This window comes from Carettochelys insculpta, chromosome 2 (assembly GCF_033958435.1).
Source record: "Carettochelys insculpta isolate YL-2023 chromosome 2, ASM3395843v1, whole genome shotgun sequence".
In the NCBI taxonomy this organism is placed as follows: domain Eukaryota; kingdom Metazoa; phylum Chordata; order Testudines; family Carettochelyidae; genus Carettochelys; species Carettochelys insculpta.
Window position 1 is genome coordinate 27,838,926 of NC_134138.1, and position 21,218 is coordinate 27,860,143.

At 43.9% G+C, this 21,218-nt stretch overlaps 1 protein-coding gene across 1 annotated transcript in view; it reads left to right on the forward strand.

Moving 5' to 3' along the window:
• The window catches only part of SNTB1 (syntrophin beta 1), a 196,299-nt gene that overhangs the window by 107,991 nt on the left and 67,090 nt on the right, over positions 1-21,218 (forward strand). Inside the window, exon 3 of the mRNA XM_074986722.1 lies at positions 6,266-6,473. Within this exon, the coding sequence (XP_074842823.1) occupies positions 6,266-6,473 (208 nt within the window). The remainder of the gene's footprint in view (positions 1-6,265; positions 6,474-21,218) is intronic.

The window sequence follows — 21,218 nt, forward strand, 5'->3', positions numbered from 1 at the left end:
TGACCTCTGAGCATGGTAGACGTGACTAGATAATGCTCTCTGAGGGAAACATGCATAATGATTAGAGCTGGGTGGAATCTTGGACAATATTTTTTTTCCACTCAGTTGACCAAAACATTTTGCAACTTCATCTCTATTTTGGCTAATTGTTTCTGGTCAAACAGAAGAAAGATGTTAGAAATATTCAAATGAGTTGTTTTAATTTATCATGCTATTTTCCCAGGAGGGCTTAAACACTATTCAGAAAAGAGGGGGAGGAAGTGAGGGTTTCTTTCTGCTGCACTGGTCAGTTTCCCGGCTCCCCTGAGTGGCAGACAGCATGGAGCCAGTCGCCAGCTCCCCATCACTCAGAGTTGCGTTAACCCAATGTTTCGTGCAACTTGGGGTTCTATTATACATGCCCAAAAAGAGGATTGACAGATTCAGCAGCAGGTTATAACATTAAAGATAGGTCTCAAATCATTTTTGTTCAAAACATTTCTGAATTATACATATTTATATTCATTACTCATTTTCCATAAAGCGTGGGGGTGGGGGTTTCTGTCACAGTACGTTTGAGTCCCAGTGTTTCAAATCTAGGTCTTCCACCTCCCAGGGGAATTCCCTTGCTAGTGGGCTAAAAGTTGTGTGCAAGGGGGAGAGGGCAACATGCTCTTTTTTGTGTGAAAGGGATTAGGTGCCTAATGACAAGAGGCCATATAGGACTATAAACCTACCTGTCCGGTAAGACTATAACCCCTCATTTTCTTTGCTTTAAAAAACAAAGCTCAAAAAGCACAGAAACAAAATTATTTTTCTGACTTGTTTAAAATTTAGGGAAAAGAATCGGTTTTAGTTCAACCCAACCAATATACATTGCAACTGCCTGTAAAACAAAACAAAAAAAACAAATCAGCCATTTACACAGCTGTTATAACAAGCCTCGTTCAGTCTGACTGCGAGATTTAACCTCTGGACTTTCAGAATAAAAGCCTGAATCTCTCTTGTTTGAGCAGACAGAATAAGTAGCTGGTAGTTGTAGTAGACTCTTATCATCTTGTGTGGCCTGACCACAAAAATGAGGGTTACGCTTTCATTGTGACTTTCCATGTTGCGTTCTTTTCTGTGGATAGAGGAGCTCAGTTGTCATTACTGTCAACCCATCATCTTTCCCCAGTTCTGAAATCTGTAAAAAAGCAGTGTATATTGCTCCATCTTCCTGTCATGGATGAAGAGTAATGTAGCCATTTGCAGTTGTTAGTACATCACCATCAAGCTTTGGTGTTTGACAAGCATTTTACAAGAGACTGGGTGTAATCACCTTACCTAAAAATAACCCCCATCAACAATCATTGACAGATGACACTTTGTGATTTTTTTTTTTTGTATTAAATGCCTGATGCCAAATGTTAACAGCTTTTGATTAGTTGGTTCAATTAAAGGAATTGTGGGGATAAACCCTCTAAATGCTCATGATGTTTGGATATGAAGGACTGGATTAATGCCTTTTGCTAAGAAACTGAAGGATTTTATTCATATGTTTTTGTAGTTGCATCTTGACACAGCTGATGAGAGGGAAGAGGAATATAGCTATTTTAGATATCCACCTTAAATAGTTGCAGCCAAGGAAAACACATTCTGAGGGGCAAACACACCAAGTTATATGTTTATATGTTTCATATACGTGTTCACTGAAGTGACATATCATTCAGACTGCTCATTCAAGATCATAGGATTCATGTTGTCATTAAGAAATTCTTTAGCCATGGAGAATTTATTTTTAAACCAAACATTGCTGCAAACTAACTTAAAAAAGAGCCAAATGCAAACTTGCCATAAATTCATTGAAGGCTTCCAGTAGTGCTTGCACAATGTTTTATTTAGAGACCCATACATTTGAAGGTTCTTTTAAGGATATGGTCATATAAAACTTTTGGGAGGAGAATTGTTCTGCAAGATCAAGCTGAACATTCTCTTTTCTTACAAGTAGCACAGTAGAGGCCTTGTTTCCACATAAAACTTTGCCTTAGAAAAATTATTTAGATGAAGGACAGTGTGGCTGAGTGACAAGGGTACTGGAGTCCATTCCCAGCTTTGTCAGCGGCCTTTTGAGTGACCTAAGGCAAATGAGCTTGCTGTGCCTCCGTTCCTTCACCTATCTGTGGAATGGGGGTAAATACAGTTCTTTCTAAATTGCTTTAAGATCTACTGATGGAAAGCACTATACAAGAGCTAGATACTATTCTTTAAAATCTCAGTCTCAGTAGAGCCAGGTCTTGTTCTGGTTTCACTCAGTGGGACATAGCACATGGATATCAGGAGACAATACTTTTAAACCCACTAGGCATAAATGGATAAAGTGATAACCAAAGTGAATCCATCTTTTTTCCTTTTAGTTTAGTTTCTTTTCTTTTTTTTTCTTTTCTTTTCATTCTTTTTCTTGAAATAAGATCATGCTCAGATGAGTGAGTTTGTAAAAGTGTGATTTTCTTCAGATAGCTTCACGCTTCGGTCAAAGTTTAGGACTTTAACATATGAGTCTGAGATATATATATAATGGCTTATATATACTTTTTTTAAAGTGCTAAGGTCTAAGCAGTACGTGTTGAGAAAAGTAGGAGCAGGTGGGTGCTCAGCAGTTTTGGGGAAAAAATATTTAGGTATCTAAAACACTGATTTGCAAACCTGACTTTTATCTTCAGTTTTTGAAAACCTTGGCATTTAAAATGGTATTTGATGACTTTAATGACATCCTGTGACATTCTGCTGTTGCCAGCTATTGTGTTTCACTCTTGCCGAGACAGAGGGGTGCTTTGCTAGGGATCAGATTGTTTGCCCCGTCACACAAGTCTGTCTTCCGCACCAGCAAACTTGAGACTGCCAGTTTAAACCAGGCCTGGCTGGCAGGTAAGGATCAGTCAACCAGAGCTCCACAGAGAGGTGTCAGTGCTGAGCGCATTCCTTCTTGCTGCAACACTCACCGAAATTAGGTTCCCTGCCTTTAGAGACAATGTATACTCCAGCTGATTAGACTAGCTGAAGACTCACATGCAGTTCAACAGAAAACAGCAGATAGTTCATAATAAACTTACTCTTATTAGTTTTTCTAACTAAAGAACAGAAAGTGAGAGCAAGGAAGAGAAAAAGAGACAAGTATAGTTACAAATGAAGCAAAATGTGGTTTCTAGGGACTAAATCTTAATTTTAGCACATTACAGTGTTTGAGTAGTTTTCTTTCTTACATCGTTACCAGCATCTCCAGGCTAGGGGATCCAGTTTTCAGGGTGCCGTATCCTACTTCCTGTAAGTTTTTGCTCCATTTATATTTCCCAAAGTCTATTATCTCTGCCTCAGATAGTTGGAGCCTGCACTAAACTAACTTGTCCATTGCTTGTTAGCTTGATGGCTTTGTTTACCTTATATGTAAATGTATTTTCATTTTCCTTTGCATGTGACCAAGCCAGTCAGACAGGTACAGCAGTATACCTTTGTCTAGCCCAGGCTGGGTTTATGCACTGCTTCCTAAACACATTTTAAGAACATATTTCCAGCACTGCTTATACCTAGCTCACGCATACAGTGATTTTTTTGAGACTAACATGTCTTCAGTGTACATATACGCTTACATAACCCCTTTTATATACATGTTATGACATTGTACCAGAGGTAATGAGTGTGGCATGAGTTACAATATGTTAAGCCTTCTGCCAGTTGACATTGAGGGGCTTCCAGATTCACACACTTCCTTTCTCCTTCCTGCAGACTCCCCAAAGGTATAATGATGGCTGTCAATCCTAAAGGGCTAACAGCTCTGGGAGAGTAAATTCAGTTCTGCTTTGACTTGTACGTCAACAGATTGTTAACTAAGCTCCAAATGTTAAGCTCGTCAGCCCCAAACAAGGAGAGGGGTCTTCTGTAGTAGACACTGTAGACACAACAATAAAAAATGATTGGCCTTTCACAGAAGAACTTCAAACGATGAAGTTGAAATCAGGAAGTGCACAGCTTGAGTCTTAGGTAATGAATTTGCAAAGATGGAACTTAGGTGAGGAAATCTTACTATTTGTATTATGGACAGCAAATGCGAATTGGGGTAACAGGCAATAAATATGGAAGCCCACAGTGTCATTCTCACACTTTCCGTGCCTGGGCCAGGCTTTGTTATTTGGGTTCTGGGGGGAGAAGAGGACATTAAAAATGGGCCACAAAGTTATCTGAGAAACATATATGCATGTACACACAATACCTCACCAATCAGTATCTAAGTCTCTGTACTCCTGAGAGCAGAACTCTGTGGGAGACAGCCACATTAAGAGCGGTTGCTGCTAGTAACATTTTGGCACAGTTCCCATGACCAGTGTGGTGAGGAAATTTCTCCTTTGCCTGAAAATATGTTAAACGGTACTTTGAAACTACAGGTGGCAGCCCCCATCATGGTTTGTGGGACATGGTTCTCAGGAAAAAATACCCATGTTCATGCTAGTTAAGAAAGCCATAACAGAAAGCTGCTAGCAAGAACTTTTGTTTGATATGGTGCTAGCCAACACATTCCCATTCTATGTGAGCAGGGTCTAAACAGAGCATTCAGGATATTTGTTACTTCCCACAAAAATGAATAGGTATGTCTAACCTATAGCGATATGTTGACAGAAGTTACTGTTGGAAGAGATCTTCCAGCAAAGCTTCTGTTGACAGATCATATCCCCACAAATAAGCAGATCAAAACATCAGTGTGCTCTGTCAACAGAATGGCCAGCCAGAAGCTCAGCAGACAGGGCTGCTTGATGAACTGGAATCCTTGTCTGTTAACAGAGGGCTCCTGGAGTGTCTACGTGGGTTTTTTATGTTGACAGAAACTGTTATCAAAGGTGTTATTCCTCATCGTGGAGAGGTGGAAATCTGTCGGCGGAAGTGCTGAGTTTTGTCGACATACTGTCAACAAAACACATTTTGTGTGTAGACACTTGATGAGTTTTGTCAACAAACTGTCAAGTGTAGATGTAGCCAATCAGTGTGGGCTGCTGACTCCTGCTTAATGGTGGATATCAAGCTCACAAGAGAACTCTGCTTCGGTAACTTTTTAAAGGATTCGGTAGTTAGTTTTTTATTTCTTGGTAGCGTTGTTCTGCAGGGTATATAATAGGTGCATAGATCAATGCAGGAAACTTAGTCATACACTAGACCCCCAACTTATATGGAGGTTGCATTGTTGCGCAACCCTGTGTAAGTCAAATTTCACATAACTGGGGGGAGCTAGGAAACTGACCAGTGCAGCAGTGCTGGTCAGTTTCCTGTCTCCCTGAGAGTGACAGGCAGCTGAAAGCCTGGCTCTGGGCTGCCCTCTGCTCACAAGAGAGAGGAAACAGACCAGCACTGCTGCGCTGGTCAGTTTCCCCTCTCCTGTCAGTAGCGGCAGCCAGGAGTCAGGCTGCCAGCACTGATAGGAGCAGGGAAACTGCTCCTGTCAGGGGCAGCAAGAATCAGGATGACAGCTCCTATCGGGGTGGCAGCCAAGAGTCAGGCTGTCAGCTGCCACCACTGACAGGAGGTGGGAAACTGAGCAGTGCAGCTGTGCTGGTGGGTTTTCCTGTTCCTGTGAGTGGCAGGGAGCTGGCACCTGGCTCTGGGCTGCCTGTCATATGCAGGAGCCAGGAAGCTGACCAGCCCTGTTGCACTGGTCAGTTTCCCAGATCCCCTGAGTGGTGGGCATCCTGGAGCCAGGTGCCAGCTCCCCGCCACTGAGGATCATGTTAACCCAAAATATGCACCACTTGAGTGCACGTATCTCAGGGTTCTGCTGTACTGGAAAAAAAAATGGAACTGACTAACTTTACCAATACATTCTAGTTTCCATCAGGGTTTCATGGTGGGTGTCATGTCACCAACACATGCTTGCTGGGGAATTGCATTAGGCAGGATGCGATGATCCACAGCAGGCTATGGAACTTGGAAAACAGCAAGGTATATTTTAAATAGCAGATGAATGTCCCTTCTAATCTGCTGCTCTGCACTTGGCACTCCCATGGAAGTTCCCAATATGGGACATAGTTAACTTTGCAAGTCACCTTTAAGGATCAGTATTTCACAGGTGCAAAAACAACTAACCACACCAGAGCTGAACTTCTTAAGGTGGACACTGTTACACTCAACAACAGTGAAGGTAAGTTTAGCTTAGCTGATGTCCCTTTCACATAATTTGCTTTCTTCTAAGAGAACTTAGTACAGTTAATCACTTTTGCCCTGAGTTTTGGGTGCATATGTAACATTTTCTGTCTTATTTTTCTAGGCTTCTTGAAGTTCATTCACCTGACGCCAAGCACACTGTGGTTCTAAGGAGTAAAGATTCAGCCACAGCCCAGGCCTGGTTCAATGCGATCCACTCCAGTGTTAATGATCTTATTCCTAAGGTGATCGCAGAGGTGAAAGACCAGCTGGGTAAAAGCGGGATTGCTGGAAGTCGTGAGATCAGACATCTAGGCTGGCTTGCGGAAAAGGTAATGAATGTGTTTTTCTTTTTCATTTCAAAGCTTTCTGGGTGTCTATAAGTAGAGGCTGAATTAGATACTTGTTTTTATTTAGCCTTTGTGAAGGCCTCTGATTGTGCATGCTGTGGCCTCTTATCTAATTCAGTGGTTCCCATATTCTCTGTTTCTGAAGACTCATTTAGCTAACCAAGCCTTCAGTGACCTGCCTTCCACCTAGCCCTTCTGCTGACCTCTGCTTGGCTCACCAGTGAATATCAGCAAACATCAGGAAGGTCTTTGGTAGTCAGTGGGCCCCAATTGAGAACCACTGATGTAGGGGGAAGTAAATCCAGGCATACACAGGAACAGTTCAACATTATTTCTATGTTGAAATAATGGAAAGTCTACATTACCTTCTAACAGCTTGTTGACTGTCACTGGTTCCATTTGCAGTGCTGGAGTATAGCTTTGCGGTGCCATTAAAAAGACAAACAATTTCTTCAGTGTCACATGCGGTGTATTACTACCTCATAATACAGCAAAGGATGCAGAAATATTCACATACCTTTCTTAGCTCCATCCGTGCTTAGAAAAGCCAGCAGAAGTCTGTGATGGCTAACCCTGCTGTTTATTTTAGGGAGAAGGTGACCCTTTAGAGAGCCAGCCAGAGGTCTTGGACCGCATACAGTTCTGGATTGAATTTTACCATACTAGAATAGGGCCTTTTGCTAGAACTGCTGAACCTCATTAGTGAATTTTAACGTTGATGTGTACAGTCAGTAGATTTGGCCTCCTTGGGGGCATCCTCTCGTTCCCAGACTCATTTTTATAAGCTCTTTGAACACAGAATATGTTTGGCTAATACTTGTTTCCAAATCATCTCCCCAAAGAAGAAGCAAAACCCCAGTAGTTACTGAGCATGAAAATTGTTACTGTCATCTTTGAGTGTGTAGCCTCAGTTTGAAGGCAAACACCTCTATATGCTAGGGACTGTAATCTTCAGAATAGGAGATTGTCTCCCAGTCCTAGGTGAATGTAGCTGTTCGCTGTTGCGCCTTGCAATGATAAAGAGCTAGGCTCAAAGTAAAAGTGTGTTAAAGATGAGCAAGTTAAAAGGTCACTTTAAAACATCATATTGGCCATGTTCCCAGAGCACATTGCAGAGTGCCTTTCTGTATTCATCCACTTCACATGTAGTGTACCTAAAAAGTCCTTGGAAGTTCCTAATATTCCCCCAAAGACTGTGCTAATCCTGCTTCTCTCTTAAAGAAATTCTGTACCATCCCAAAATAGTACACAGCATATTGCAGTTTCAATACAATGTTCTCCCAACTACTTAAGCTTAACTTCGGAAGGTTTATCTGAGATATTATGATATCTGAAACATCCATGACTGTGATTCCTTCTCTCAGAAATATGTTTCGCCTACCACTGCAAGGGAAAACGTAGACCCTTCCGGCAAGGCATAGCAAGTATGCTAGAACCTTAGAGAAAGTTCATAGGATAATGAAGTCCTTGCCCAGTTAGAGCTTTAAAGATGATGAGAAACTTGTATGAGTCCCAGAATTTGATTGGATAAAACCTGGGTGTGATATACTTGTGCCGGCCAGATATTCGTAGAGTGGTGGCCTTTGCATACAGTCAGTAGCTGTAGTTTTTGAATGATCTCTTGGTTCAGCCCTGGTGGAACTAGTTGCACTAATGCAGTCCTGCATGTGTCCCTGGTGCTAGTAGATTGACAGTGGTTTTCTTTTCTGCTGGAAGTTAGCACAAGTTACACAGTGTATCAAGAGACTGGTGTTCCTCATTGTATGTGGCTGCCAGTCACGTTTTTCTCACCTAAGACATTCTCTGTTTATGTCAGTAATTCCACAACTAGCTACAGCAAGAGTAGAAGTTAAAAATGGCTTGGTGTGAAACAACTTGGTCTGCAAAGAAATTTAGGCAGCTACAAAAAACCTGAAGAAACCACTTCCAGAGGCTGGATGTCAGCTCGGGCAAGAGAAAATTCATTATTTTAGCCATTGGATTAAGCATCCTCACTCAGAAGTTCAAGGTAAAGGGAATGGGAAGTTCAATTGTCCTCCATTAAAGTTAACAAGAGCTTTGTCATTGAATTGAATGACAAGAATGTCAGACCTGGGTGAAGGAGATACAGAGAATGGGGAGGCTTGGGTTGCATGTATATGTATACATTGGTCCCATCTGTTTGTCAGTGGCCATCTTCTCTTGTCTGTGTTCCTGAGTGGTATTCTCTTATCTATCATGAAAACAAAGGGATGCTCATAGTAGTTTGATGCAGTGTGGGAGGAACGGAACAGTGGGGTGTGGAGCAGAACAGAGCTCTTGCCCAAGAGAGCTATACTGCATGGGAAATGGTGAATTTACAGTTTGTATCTCAGCAAATGCTGAATGGAATTTCCTGGGGAAAATCGTTGCCCATGGTTAAACTGGTATATATGCTGTATACAGTGTTATGCCAGAAACCAGTGCTTTTGGGCAGCGTAGCTGATTCTGGTTTGGCAAGCAAAATCAGCTACCCCCAGCAATCACACTTTTTCCACCCAGCATGAGTGCATCTATACCAGGGCTTTTGCTGACACAGCAATGCCGCAAAAAAAATGAAGAAAAAAAAGTCACCTCTAATCGACTTAGTTATGCTGGTAAAACTTAAAAATGAAGACCTAGACCAAGAAAATGCCTCTCTCTATCCTGGGGGATATCAGACGTCAAAAACTTCATGCAAGATACAGAAGTGTTTGTTATTTCTCAAGGAAGAGGTCTCAAGAAACCTTTCTCAGAGTGGGCATTAGCAACTTAAATATAAGAATTGCTAACAGGTCCCCAGTTATATTGCAGGTTGAACCCTTCTGGTCTGGCAAGCTTGGGACCTGACCAGTGCTGAACCAGAAAACTTGCTGAAACATAGGAGGCAATGTTGTTTAGCACCTTTACTAACACTTCCACTGCTTACTGGGCTTTTAGAAGACATTTAGGGGTAAATTACAGCTAAACAACTGCACGGAACTCTGAGAGCCAGGACTGGTGGCTCTAAACAAATTTTGTGGGATTGTGGGAAAATTGACCACGCCCATGATAAAAGGACATCCAGCTAACTAAAGTCGTGCTGGATTACGGGTGTTGCCAGAACAGAGAGTGCTGGAATAGAGAGGTTCAACGTGTGCTAATGTTTGCAATTTTAAAAAAAGGAGAAGATTCTTCTCTTGGGTTTGCCCACTGAGTCTTAACTCCAGCACTTGACATATCTTAACAGCTCTGCCTTCAAAACAGGTAGCTTATTGTTGTCAAAATTCAGTAGATGAATGTAAGAGAACATTCCCAAATGAAGGAGAGGAGAAAAAATCACCTAACTGGCAAAAAGTGAATTGGAATTACATTGCATTGCATGATATCTCTAAAACGAAGAGTTTGCTAATATGGTCTAGAACTTTCAGACTAATCTGCAGCCAGATACCTTAATTCTAGGACAATGATAGGGCTATGTGAGATGTCATTTGTTGCAGCTGTCTCCTTCGATATCGGACTGGGTATTGCTGTGGTGTTATCTGCTTTCCTGTTTTTCTCTTATCCTTTGGAGTGAAGCATAACATTCTGATTGTGGAACATGCAAGCTGTCCAAACAAGATTTAGTCAAATGTTACAAAAGTTGCTTTGAGCCTGGTTTTGGACTTCAAATGAAGACATTTCCATCTTCTCATTTACTTTGCATTTATTTACACTTTGGCTAATGAAACAAGCAAGCAACAGCAGACTCATATTGTTCCTCTAATCATGGATTGCAGTCATGGATTTTCAGTACTGCTTGGTACATTTTGACGAATAAAAGGGGAGTGCCAGTAAAAACATGCCATTTTGGGAGCTTAGAATAACCATTGTAATAGAAAAGCTTAAAATGTGTTTGCAATAGAAACCCTAATGTGCATTGAAACATTTTTATCTAATCTAAAATAATTTCTTTAGGTACTTTTGGTTTAACTGCCTTCATATATTCAGTTGTCCAATCCCAGAGAGTATAAGATAAGCAACCATTGGAAAAGGAACTTAAAGTATGGTATTGTGGCTGCACCCTCATAAATTTTAACTAATCAGTTCTTTAAGCTGCCCCATTTTATAGTTGGTACAGAGACGTGATGGGAGTTAACTGAAAACACACTAGGAACCATGGTATATTCAGGAATAAAATCCAGGCTCCTGATCAATGTTCCCTCTAATTTTTTTCCATCCATGTCCAGAATAAATTTTAAGTGCAGCAAGTCGTGTGCAGATATGCACTACCAATAGAAACCTTTGCCTTCTAATATGCCATAATTCCCCTAAACAATCAGCATACTATCTGCCTGGATACATGGAATGCTGTTTATTTTAGGATTTTCTGTTGATCCCATCACTATAACATCTAAGCACATCTCAGAAAAGTTTACAGAACATGCAAAGTGCACTTTGTCACATCTGCTTCACTCCCTTCGTTTTCATAGGGAGTTGGGTGTGTTGCTGAATTTGTTTTAATTAACATTTATGTTCATTTATTCTCTCCCACACATCTGGTGAACACGTTATCAAAAAGAAAGGTCATGTCATATGCCCTTGAAGATGGTTAGTGGCTAAGCCCCACCTATAATGACCTCATTCCAACACTGTACACTTTCACATTTACCTCAGCAATAAAACTCTTTCTGTTCATTTCATGATAATGGGAAAATCCTAATATAATTCCCCAATGAAAAACTGACTTTAAATTCTGTCCGCATCATTTACTTTTGAACATTGGTGTAAAAACAGGGAGAACTCCTCTGTGGTCCCACTTGGCTTGACTCTTTATCTTATTAACTCCAGATCTTGGCTGTTTGCTTCATAGAACAGTACAACAGCGTGCTCAATTACATACATTGTCTGCATTATCTGGGATTGTGACCAGCTTCTCCTTAGGAAAGATGTAAACCTGGAGTAACATTGTGACGTCAGTTCCTGCAGCCTCTGGACTGGGGTAGGCAGTAGTCCTCACTAGGCATTGGGTGACGTCCTGAGGGCAGGGCAAGGTAAGTAATGGGGAGGCAAAGTGAATGAATACTCTATCTCAGCAGTTCCCAACCTTTGCGAGATGGCGGTGCAGTTTGACAAGTTGGTAAGGCTTTGTAACCCAAGGCAATTCAAACCTGAGGTGTTGGGGAAGGTTCTTCCCTGGGAAAACTCTTACTAAAAAAAAAAATCTTGATTTGCCCCTGTCCCCTGGTGTAAACCCCTTGCAGCCCCAAACCATGTCCCCCCGCCTCCAGGTGTAAACCCCTCATAGCCCCAGACTTTCCCCACCCATCTACCTCATATGAATTCAGCTGCTGTCACCCCCTATTCCTCTACTGGGCTGCTGCCACTGCCTCATCAGCATGGCTTCCCCCACCCCCCCACTCCCTTCCGCCACCTGTGCTGCGCTGAAATGGGGCTCAATTTAATTGGTTTTGTGGCTGGATCCTTCCTGCTGGCTGTTTAAACCAATTAAATTGAGGTCCATTTGAGCACGGTAGGGCAGGGACTGGGAGCTGGAGGAGTGAGGATCCCTGGTCTATTGATAAACTTTACTTCCCTCTGGGCAGGGGTTCAGGCAGTCTCCTCAGCAAGTGGCAGCTGCTCTCTCCTGGGAGCATCTGCAGGTGTCAAGGCGTCTGGTGGTTATTTTTTATATGAGTTATCTACTTGGAGCGTGTGAAGCAGGGAAGGGGGTGTGGCCTCTGGGGCTCACAATGATTGGTCCATGCCTGGCAGTCCAGGGTTGTTTTGGTAAACCCCATCACACATGTGAAGAGTAATTTCTGCTCCCAGATTCAATGGTGTTCCTGCCTATGTCAGATTTACTCATACTACTCTTGATTATTTTGTAGCTACAGAGCCATAGGATACTTACCTAGCCCCACCCAAGGGATAGCAGCCTGATGGCTACATAGGATTACTGTCTGCCCCAACCTAGAGGCCAGGGGGACCCCCATCACAATGTTACTTCACAATATTTGTGCTTCTTCCTAAGGAGAGGCTGAAGCAGTGTTGGGAAGATGAGACTTTGGTCCTTTTTGGTGCACCTAAATGATGGATATATTTAGAGAAACTGACTTCAGAATGAGCAGCCATTAACCACATGGTCTGAACTCTCTCTCTCTCCTTCACTTGGACAACACATGAACTTTGACGTGCTTGTGCCTATCATTTATTTAGCTAAGTTATGATAAAGGCTAAATAGTGATGTTATAAGCAGCAGGGGGTGAGCAGAAGAATAAAGGGGGAACATGGAAATGAATGGGATGAGTTTTTTAACAAAATGGACATGAAGCTGAGGGAACAGAAGATACAAGGAAAAAATAAAGGACTAGAATTTCAGAGGCCTGATTTTTAAAGTTGCCTTCTATTTGTGCAAGTTGAGTTTTCTTTTCGCAGATAATTGTACCAACAGATTTGTTCCTGCAGTTAATTCCAGACTTACAACAGATGTTTTGGGAACAGTTGAGTAGTTAAGTGCTAGATTTTGTGCCTGAGTTTAAAAATCAGACCCTACAGTAGTTTTCACAAGGGTTGCATAATTAGCCACAATGCGCTAGTGAAATTGCAGTAGAAGTAATTACATTATGTCTGCTCCAAGTCTGAGTTCCCCTTATGACTTAACGTACAGCAGAAGTCTTCGTTCCTGTCCTAAAATATTGCATGTTGACGCTACTGTTGCATGCGACCGAGAGGAGGCTGCATTTCATTGGGCAAAATTATTCCAAGGTTCTGTCATTTGTGATACTTTAATTTTTTTGCTTTTCAAACCAGGAGAGGCAAGGTCTGTAGCATGCATCTTGTGTTAAAGTACATGGGAACACACAGAATTTGCTGGGACATGTAGTAAAAACTGAAAGCCGGTCTGGCCTTCTATAGCTCTGCTTAAAGCCGTGAACCAACCAAGTACAGTAGTCCCTTGAGTTATGCAAGGGTTGCGTTCCCATGCACCCTCACATAACTCGAATTTTGTGCAAGTTGGGGGTGGCTTCTTTCCCAGTGGAACGTGCATTCTGCAGCTAGGGAAGAAGCAGGAGCACATGCAGCTCTTTTTGGCTACGTCTACACGTGAAGCCAACATCGAAATAGCTTATTTCGATGTAGCAACATCGAAATAGACTATTTCGATGAATAACGTCTACACGTCCTCCAGGGCTGGCAACGTCGATGTTCAACTTCGACGTTGCGTGCCACCACATCGAAATAGGCGCTGCGAGGGTACGTCTACACGCCAAAGCAGCACACATCGAAATAAGGGTGCCAGGCACAGCTGCAGACAGGGTCACAGGGCGGACTCAACAGCAAGCCGCTCCCTTAAAGGGCCCCTCCCAGACACAGTTGCACTAAACAACACAAGATACACAGAGCTGACAACTGGTTGCAGACCCTGTGCCTGCAGCATAGATCCCCAGCTGCCGCAGAAGCAGCCAGAAGCCCTGGGCTAAGGGCTGCTGCCCATGGTGACCATAGAGCCCCGCAGGGGCTGGAGAGAGAGCATCTCTCAACCCCCCAGCTGATGGCCGCCATGGAGGACCCAGCACTTTCGACGTTGCGGGACGCGGATCGTCTACACAGTCCCTACTTCGACGTTGAACATCGAAGTAGGGCGCTATTCCGATCCCCTCATGAGGTTAGCGACTTCGACGTCTCGCCGCCTAAATTCGAAGTTAACTTCGAAATAGCGCCCGACGCGTGTAGCCGCGACGGGCGCTATTTCGAAGTTGGTGCCACTACTTCGAAGTAGCGTGCACGTGTAGACACACCTTTTGAAAGGTAAATCATGGGGTTGGGCAGGCATCTGGGGATGGGTAAGCCTGGCAGTGGGCGGAGGCCGTGGGAAGGGGGCCGGGTGGTTAAGCCTGGTGTGGGTTAAGGCTGCAGCGGAAGGGCAGGATGGGGCAGGTAGAGTTAAGCCTGGGCCGTGTGCACGGGGCGGGGAGTGTTGAGCCACAAGCAGGAGGGTTGAACCAGGGTCGGGGAGGGAGGGGGTTGTGCTGCGCGGGGTGAGCTGTGCCCCGGAGCTGAGCCGGAGCTGCATCTGCACAGGAATGGTGAGCTGGGCTGCTGGGGTGTTGAACTGGGGCCAGAGGGTGGGTTAGTCGAAGCCACACGCAGTGGGTGGTGAGCCAGGCTGCAGGGGTTTTGAACTGGGGGTGGACGGGAGGGGGTTTTGACATGGGGCTGCGCAGGGCTGGGAGTGTGGGACTGGGCTAAGCCAGGGCTGGGAGGAGCAGGATTTTGGGTTGTGCTTAACTCACGTTAATGAGAGTTAAGCACAGTTCAAAATCGTGCAGTTTGAGGGTTTACTGTATTTATTTTGAAAGAGGAAATTGTGACCTGTCTGTTGGAGAGATCACGGCAGGGGAAACCCATGTAGAGAACTGCCAGAAGGAAGCTGGGTGTCTGTCTCTACTAGTGTTCCCTGTAAGATGTGTGTTTGGTTGGCCACCCAGGAGAGATTCGGGTGCCGCACAGCTGATTAGCAGAGCACCCACATCCACCCACTGTGGGCGGCATGTGTTTCTGTTGGTGGTGCATGGGCCTTGGTGTACATAAAATTTATTTCACCCATGGCTGGAAACAGAAGGAACACTGCTCTCTACTCCTGCCGGGGTCTTAGGAGAAGGGTTCCTTCTAAGTCCACCTTCATGCTCATCCTCTAGAGCTGTAGCTATGGATGGTGAGCATAGAACTCATTATTGAACTATTGCTAATGGCTTCTGTGCCCGTCACACTGGCCAGTGCAACCTGACTGTGGCTTCTAGGCATTACTGAAATATAAATGTTCAGTGATCTTGCTTGGCTGAAGCAAAGTCTGTGCTTCACCCCTGGAACCGTACTCCACACAGGGCTTTGTGTACCCTACAGATCAGAACAGTTTTCAGAAATGGGTGAAACCCTCTCCTTGCTAAAAGAGTCATTTTAACTAAGCCATTTTCAGCAGAGCCATCCCTTTGCTCATTTCCTACCCATAAGTTTTACCAGATGAACAGTCACTAATTCAGCACATAATGCACTCGTGTTTAAAAAGTGTGATGTAAACTGTTAACCACACTGCCTGTGTTACCTCACGGAAAACATTTTAAAGTATGCTAGAGACTGGGCACAGTTGTTGACTGACGAGCACCCTTCTAGATCTCAGCAGGGCTCTCCCGATTGCTGCCTTATATAGCTTACTTAGCTCTCCTGCCTTATGTAGTAAAGAGCCTTAGCTGCTGCTTGGCTGAGCTATTTTTGCCCGAGTGTATTTGTTTATGCTATTCTCGGTCCCCTCTCTATCAGACAGTCTTCACAGAGGGGTGTTTCATGCCTCTGTGGCAGTGAGGGACAGAGCAGATCTATACTCTGAGCCTGAGTTTAGGGCTAGCTCACAGGAGAACTTTCCACTTGTAATTCTCTGCTTCCAAGAGGTGCACATAAGAACTCCCTCTGGAGCAGTTTTCACTAGGTTGTAGAGACACATTTAGCTAAATAGTAACAGAGAGGGAGCCGTGCTAGTCTATGTACTATGAAAACAAAAAGCAGTCCAGTAGCACTTTAAAGACTAGCAAAGTAATTCATTAGGTGAGCTTTCGTGGGACAGACCCACTTCAGACCATCGCCATATCAGAACAGACTCAATAGGTTCTCTGTGCCTTAAATATTGAGTCTGTTCTGGTCTGGCTATGGTCTGAAGAAGTGGGTCTGTCCCATGAAAGCTCACCTAATAAATTACTTTGCTAGTCTTTAAAGTGCTACTTGGCTGCTCTTTGTTTTTGTTTAGCTAAATGTCTTAGTTTCATAATCTGAGTAAGAAAGGCATATGATTCTAAAGGGGAAATTCCCTTTGGCTTTCTGAGGAGGATTCGAAGGGCAGCATCTCTCTTCCCGTTCTCCAGCTTTGGAAGTGTCGGACAAAGTGTTGTACACATGCAAACACAGGCCAGGGCAGCTCTTGCACCAAAGACATAGCTCCCAGCTGGTGTGTGGGTGATGTCCATTCCAAGACAGAGAAACCTGGTGGCCAACTGGTGTGTGGCCAGGCTGAGATCATTGAGCAGGCCACAGAGAAACCAGATCCCCAGCCTGTGTGTTATTGAGGGCCATTCCAAGTTGGTTCAGGAGGCTGCATGGAAGCTCCCTTCACATAGATCAGGACACAACCAGTGGCATAGAGCTGGTGGTGAGTTCTTCAAAGCTTCCCTTCTCCCCCTACCCCCAAGTATGGAACTCCTGTTGCCACACTGGAATCTGGGGGGAGGCAAGTTCCCTCTCTACTAACCAGCCTAGAAGGAGCTCAGTTCTGATCCCATTTGGCAGTTTTGTTACTTTGAGACCTACAAATTGACACAGTATTGGAGTCTGTTTTTTTTAAAACTGGTGTCCTTAACACCAGAAGTGGTGTGTCTGGGCCCCTGGGCAGAGGGGTATGGGTCTAATCCAGCTTCCATTGATGTGTAGGGGACTTTGACCATGCAGTTTCAGTGAGCTTTGTATCAGGGCTCTGGCCAGCCCTCCCACTGCACACGTTAGTTGTTGCTCAGAGGCCATCTCTGGTTAACAGCACATGTCATGGAGGTGTAAACACCTGGGCATGCCAATGATTATCCCAGAAGTACTCTACATGCCGTGTCCTTCACAGGCATAGTGCCTCCCTCCACCAGGTGGTGGGGGTTGTGTGCTGGGGCAGGCCCCTGCACTAGGGACACAAGAATCTGCATCCTAAATCTCCTTGCAGGAGGTTCCAAGTGTTGGCCTTGCTCCATCCCTTTCCGCCACCCCCCCACTGCCTGGTGAGCACTGACCTTTGGAGCCCTGGCTCTGGAGCCCTGCTGCCCCTTTACCCCCAGTCCCTGCTTTCTTGCTGCCTGCCTCTTTCCTGCACAACATTGCCCTTGCCTTGTTTGCCTGTGCTCCCCCCCCCCACTTACCTTCTCCAGGTTTGTTGTGCAGCTGGAAGCGAAATATGGATTGCGAATTGCGGATCAGATGAGGAGCCCGGCAGATGCAGATCCACATTTTTGTATCTGCGGGGGTTCTAGCTACTGTTGCTAGAGTCCATCTGCCAGCACCGCATAGGCTGTTGGAGCAACTGTTCAGTCCAAAGTGTCTGTTTTGCCAAAGAATTAACATGGAAAATAAACACTGATTTATCTAAAAATACTCTGAAAAGAAACTAAATTCTAACTCGGTTTGCTGCTGGAGTGATTGGATTGACCTTTAGGAAAATATGAGAGTAAAAAATATAATAGTGAGGGAAGGTTACATGCACTATAATTTTCAACATGGTAAGACATTAATTCAATGCAGATTCTACAAAATCAGTCTAATTTTAGTCTACAACCTCTGCTTTTGAAATATTCCCCTCAAGCTATTATCCCCAGGCTTTTACGTGGTTATTGCATCCTGTGAAAAGAAAATTCACTGATACCGTGAGAGCCCTAACCAAAATGTTCCTTTAGACAATTTTGCAGCAACAAAACATGAGGGGGTCCGGTGGCAATATTTCCTTCATAACCTAATTGTTTTCTTGCTAGCATTTTCAATGCTCCGGTCACAATGAAAGGTGCAAGCGTGGCAATGCCACATGCAAAATAGTATATTATAGCAGCGGTTTTCAACCAGTTGGTGTGACACACTGGTGTGCCGTCAGAACTGTCCAAGTGAACTGTGAAATTTTGTCAGTTCTCCGCCCCTGCCCTTGGTGGCTCTTTGCAGAGCTGTCTCAAGGAGAAATTCCAACCCTGTAGGAGCCCATTCCTGCTGGGAGGCAGATAAAATGCTGCTTTCCAGCCTGAACGGGCTGGCAGGGAGCCCTCCTGACCTCCCTGCTGTGGCAAGCAGGGAGGGAGGAAGTCTGTTTGGAGTTAGGACCTGGTTTAAACGCTGTGTCCTGGCTCCAATGGGCTAGTAGGTAGGGGAGCCCGCTGTCTGGAGCCATCTCCCTCCATGAGTAAGAGAGTGCTGAAATTTTCAGCAGTTACTGGATTACTCAACGTCCTTAGCATGGCATGCATTCACTTAACAGCCTTTTGCACACCAGCACGCCCAGGTTTCCCACTAACCCAGTAAGTTTCTATTTCTCATACTTTGCGTTTTGCTCTGGTTTGTTGAATTTCATTTATTTACTGACTCAATATTTAATAAGAATTATCCTTTTCAAAATGTCATTACAAATGGAACCCTTCTGTCAATGGCAGGTGACTGCCAGAAGGGTCGGGTTCAGTTCCTAGGGAATTAAATCAATAATGCAACCTAACCGGCTCAAGCCCCCACGCAGTAACCTGGGGCTGTTCCACCCTGCCTTCTGGGAGCCTGTAAGGGCAATTCTTCCCCTCTTGCAAGCATAGAGTCTGAGATAGTGCTTGTTTAATAACAGTAACCAAATATAAATTTACACAGTGATACATTCAGCATTGCTAAACAAAGGAAAGGAGAACCCCATTAAACAAGGCACTGTCCACAGAGTCTGTTGAGCCTATTTCCTTGCTTAGAGTTATTTACCTGCACATCCCTACTTATAGGGTATACCTCTCACAGCACGGTCTGGTCCATATGTACCCAGAGTTTGCATGTATATCAGCATAGAGTCGCATGGGCAAGTTCGCCTGCCAGCCACTTGTCTGCTGCTCCCACTGGCTGCCCTGCCAGCTGCCTAGCCACTGTGCTCCACTGCCCTTGCTGGCCACTTATCTGCTGCTTTGTGGACTTGGCTGTAGGCAAAACCCTGTGATTTCAGCTCCCTGTGGCTTCGGCTGCCAGTGATTTCAGCTCTCGGGCCTAGCCACAGAATCCACCAGGGTAGATTCTCACAAAATAACTACCAACCCCAGCGCTAGCATGAGCCTTAGTTCTATCTTTTAACAGTTGTGGAGGGTGGGGGAGAACTAGTTGTATGGCCAAAAGACTCCTAGCCAGCTGGTTCAACCAGTACCACCTCTCCCAGCCAACTTCATAGAGCTCTGCTGAGGGGAGTGCTGTGTGATTCACATCTTTCCCAGCGATGATGACCACCCTGTACCCAAACAACAATTTCAAGCATTGGTGATATTCCACAATTCCTATACTGGGTGATAGCTTAATTTGTGGCTTTACAACGATAGGCGAAACACCACTGCTTTTTCCTGCTACCCCGCAGCTTTTGCAAAACAATCAATTATTTACGTATAGACACTCATTTACATATACACACCCACACAACTCTTCCCATTGTCATCTCTAAAGAATACATTCCTCAAATTCCTTCAGCAGGATTGCACTCCTGCTTCCACATTCCTTATATAGATATGAAATTCATACTGTGAAAAGGCAGAAATAGTTGAGTTGAACAGATCTTGAAGGTCTGTCTGAGCTCAATGTCCAAGATTGTGTATTCTGTGGTGGATTTGAAAGGTAAGGCCTTTGATCTCTGTATAGCTATTTGTATGCACTTGTACATTGCAAACGTCTTTAGTATGGCTGTAACCATATTAAATGTAAGTGCATGTGACATTTATGAGCAATTGATTCAGTGAAAAAAGTGGGGGTGCTCCAGAGCTGTTGGTCTCATTGAAGTGTGCCGTGTTACTGAAAAGGTTGGGAACCACTGTTTTATAGGATGCGGGTCACAGGAACCTTCTATAGCAAGAGCAGTGTAGTTCTGTGTGAGAATCTCATGAAGGACTGTAGTTGAAAGGAATCCATTAGTTGAAAAGTTCACTTATATCATCCATTCCTGACAACTAAAACTGTCTGCTTATTTTAGTTATTTATTTTATGATAGGAAACTTTGACAGAAGAGCGTTAATTCAATTCCGCCCCCTCTTCCCAAACTCTTTAACCCTATTGGCTGATCTCTTGCTGCAAATTTTTGCTGTCTGCTCATTTGGAGTGGAAGTGAGTTATATTAATTCCCCTGAAGAGTCATTTCTTTTTCCTTCCCTTCTGCTTAAATACTCCACTGTTTTTAATGTAACTTAAATAAAAGCTTTAGCTTTAGACTGAAAAACAAATTGATAATAATGGAGTCTTCTTGTCTTCTCCAAGGGGTTTCTTCTTCTCAGTTTTTAATGAGGCCCATATTAGTTGTCATTCTTACATTCCCTAATGAATAGTTTGAAAGAAAAGCTTTTAATATGTGCAGCATAATTTGTGCCAAACTGCTGACCTTTGCTTTTGATAAAACCTCATTTGAGGCTCAGTCCCAAGACCAAACATACTGTTGGATCAATCATGTTGATTTTTGGCTCTGATAGCAACATGCAGCTAATGAGTTGTACGGTGTACGCATTAACCTCAGACCCTGCCTGCGCAGATGCCAAGCACGTAGCAAAATCATACTGGGGCTTCAAAGAGATGTACTGTGCTGGCATCTTAATAGAAGGAGGCAATTAAAAACAGTAGTGCATGTCACTGGTTTGCTGCTTGTGGGAGTAGGATGTAATCAAGGGACGAAGAACAAGCCATCTTCTATCTGTGTAAAAAAAAAAAAAAATCTCTGCATCATAAAGGTGCTTTATGAACTGTGAAATAGAGATTAAAACCTGAACACTTAAACAGTAACATAATGATTTTACTATGAAAGGGGAAGTTGCTTGGGGAACAGCCACAGAACAGGGCTGTCCAATTACCACACAATGATTCTCTTGGGATTTCAAGGCATTTTACAGCAGCACTATGATTTCCATTTGACAAACTTGTGATTGACAATATATATATCAATACATAACAGAAGGAGGACTTCCAGCTTCATCTGAAAGAGTCACTTTGATTGGT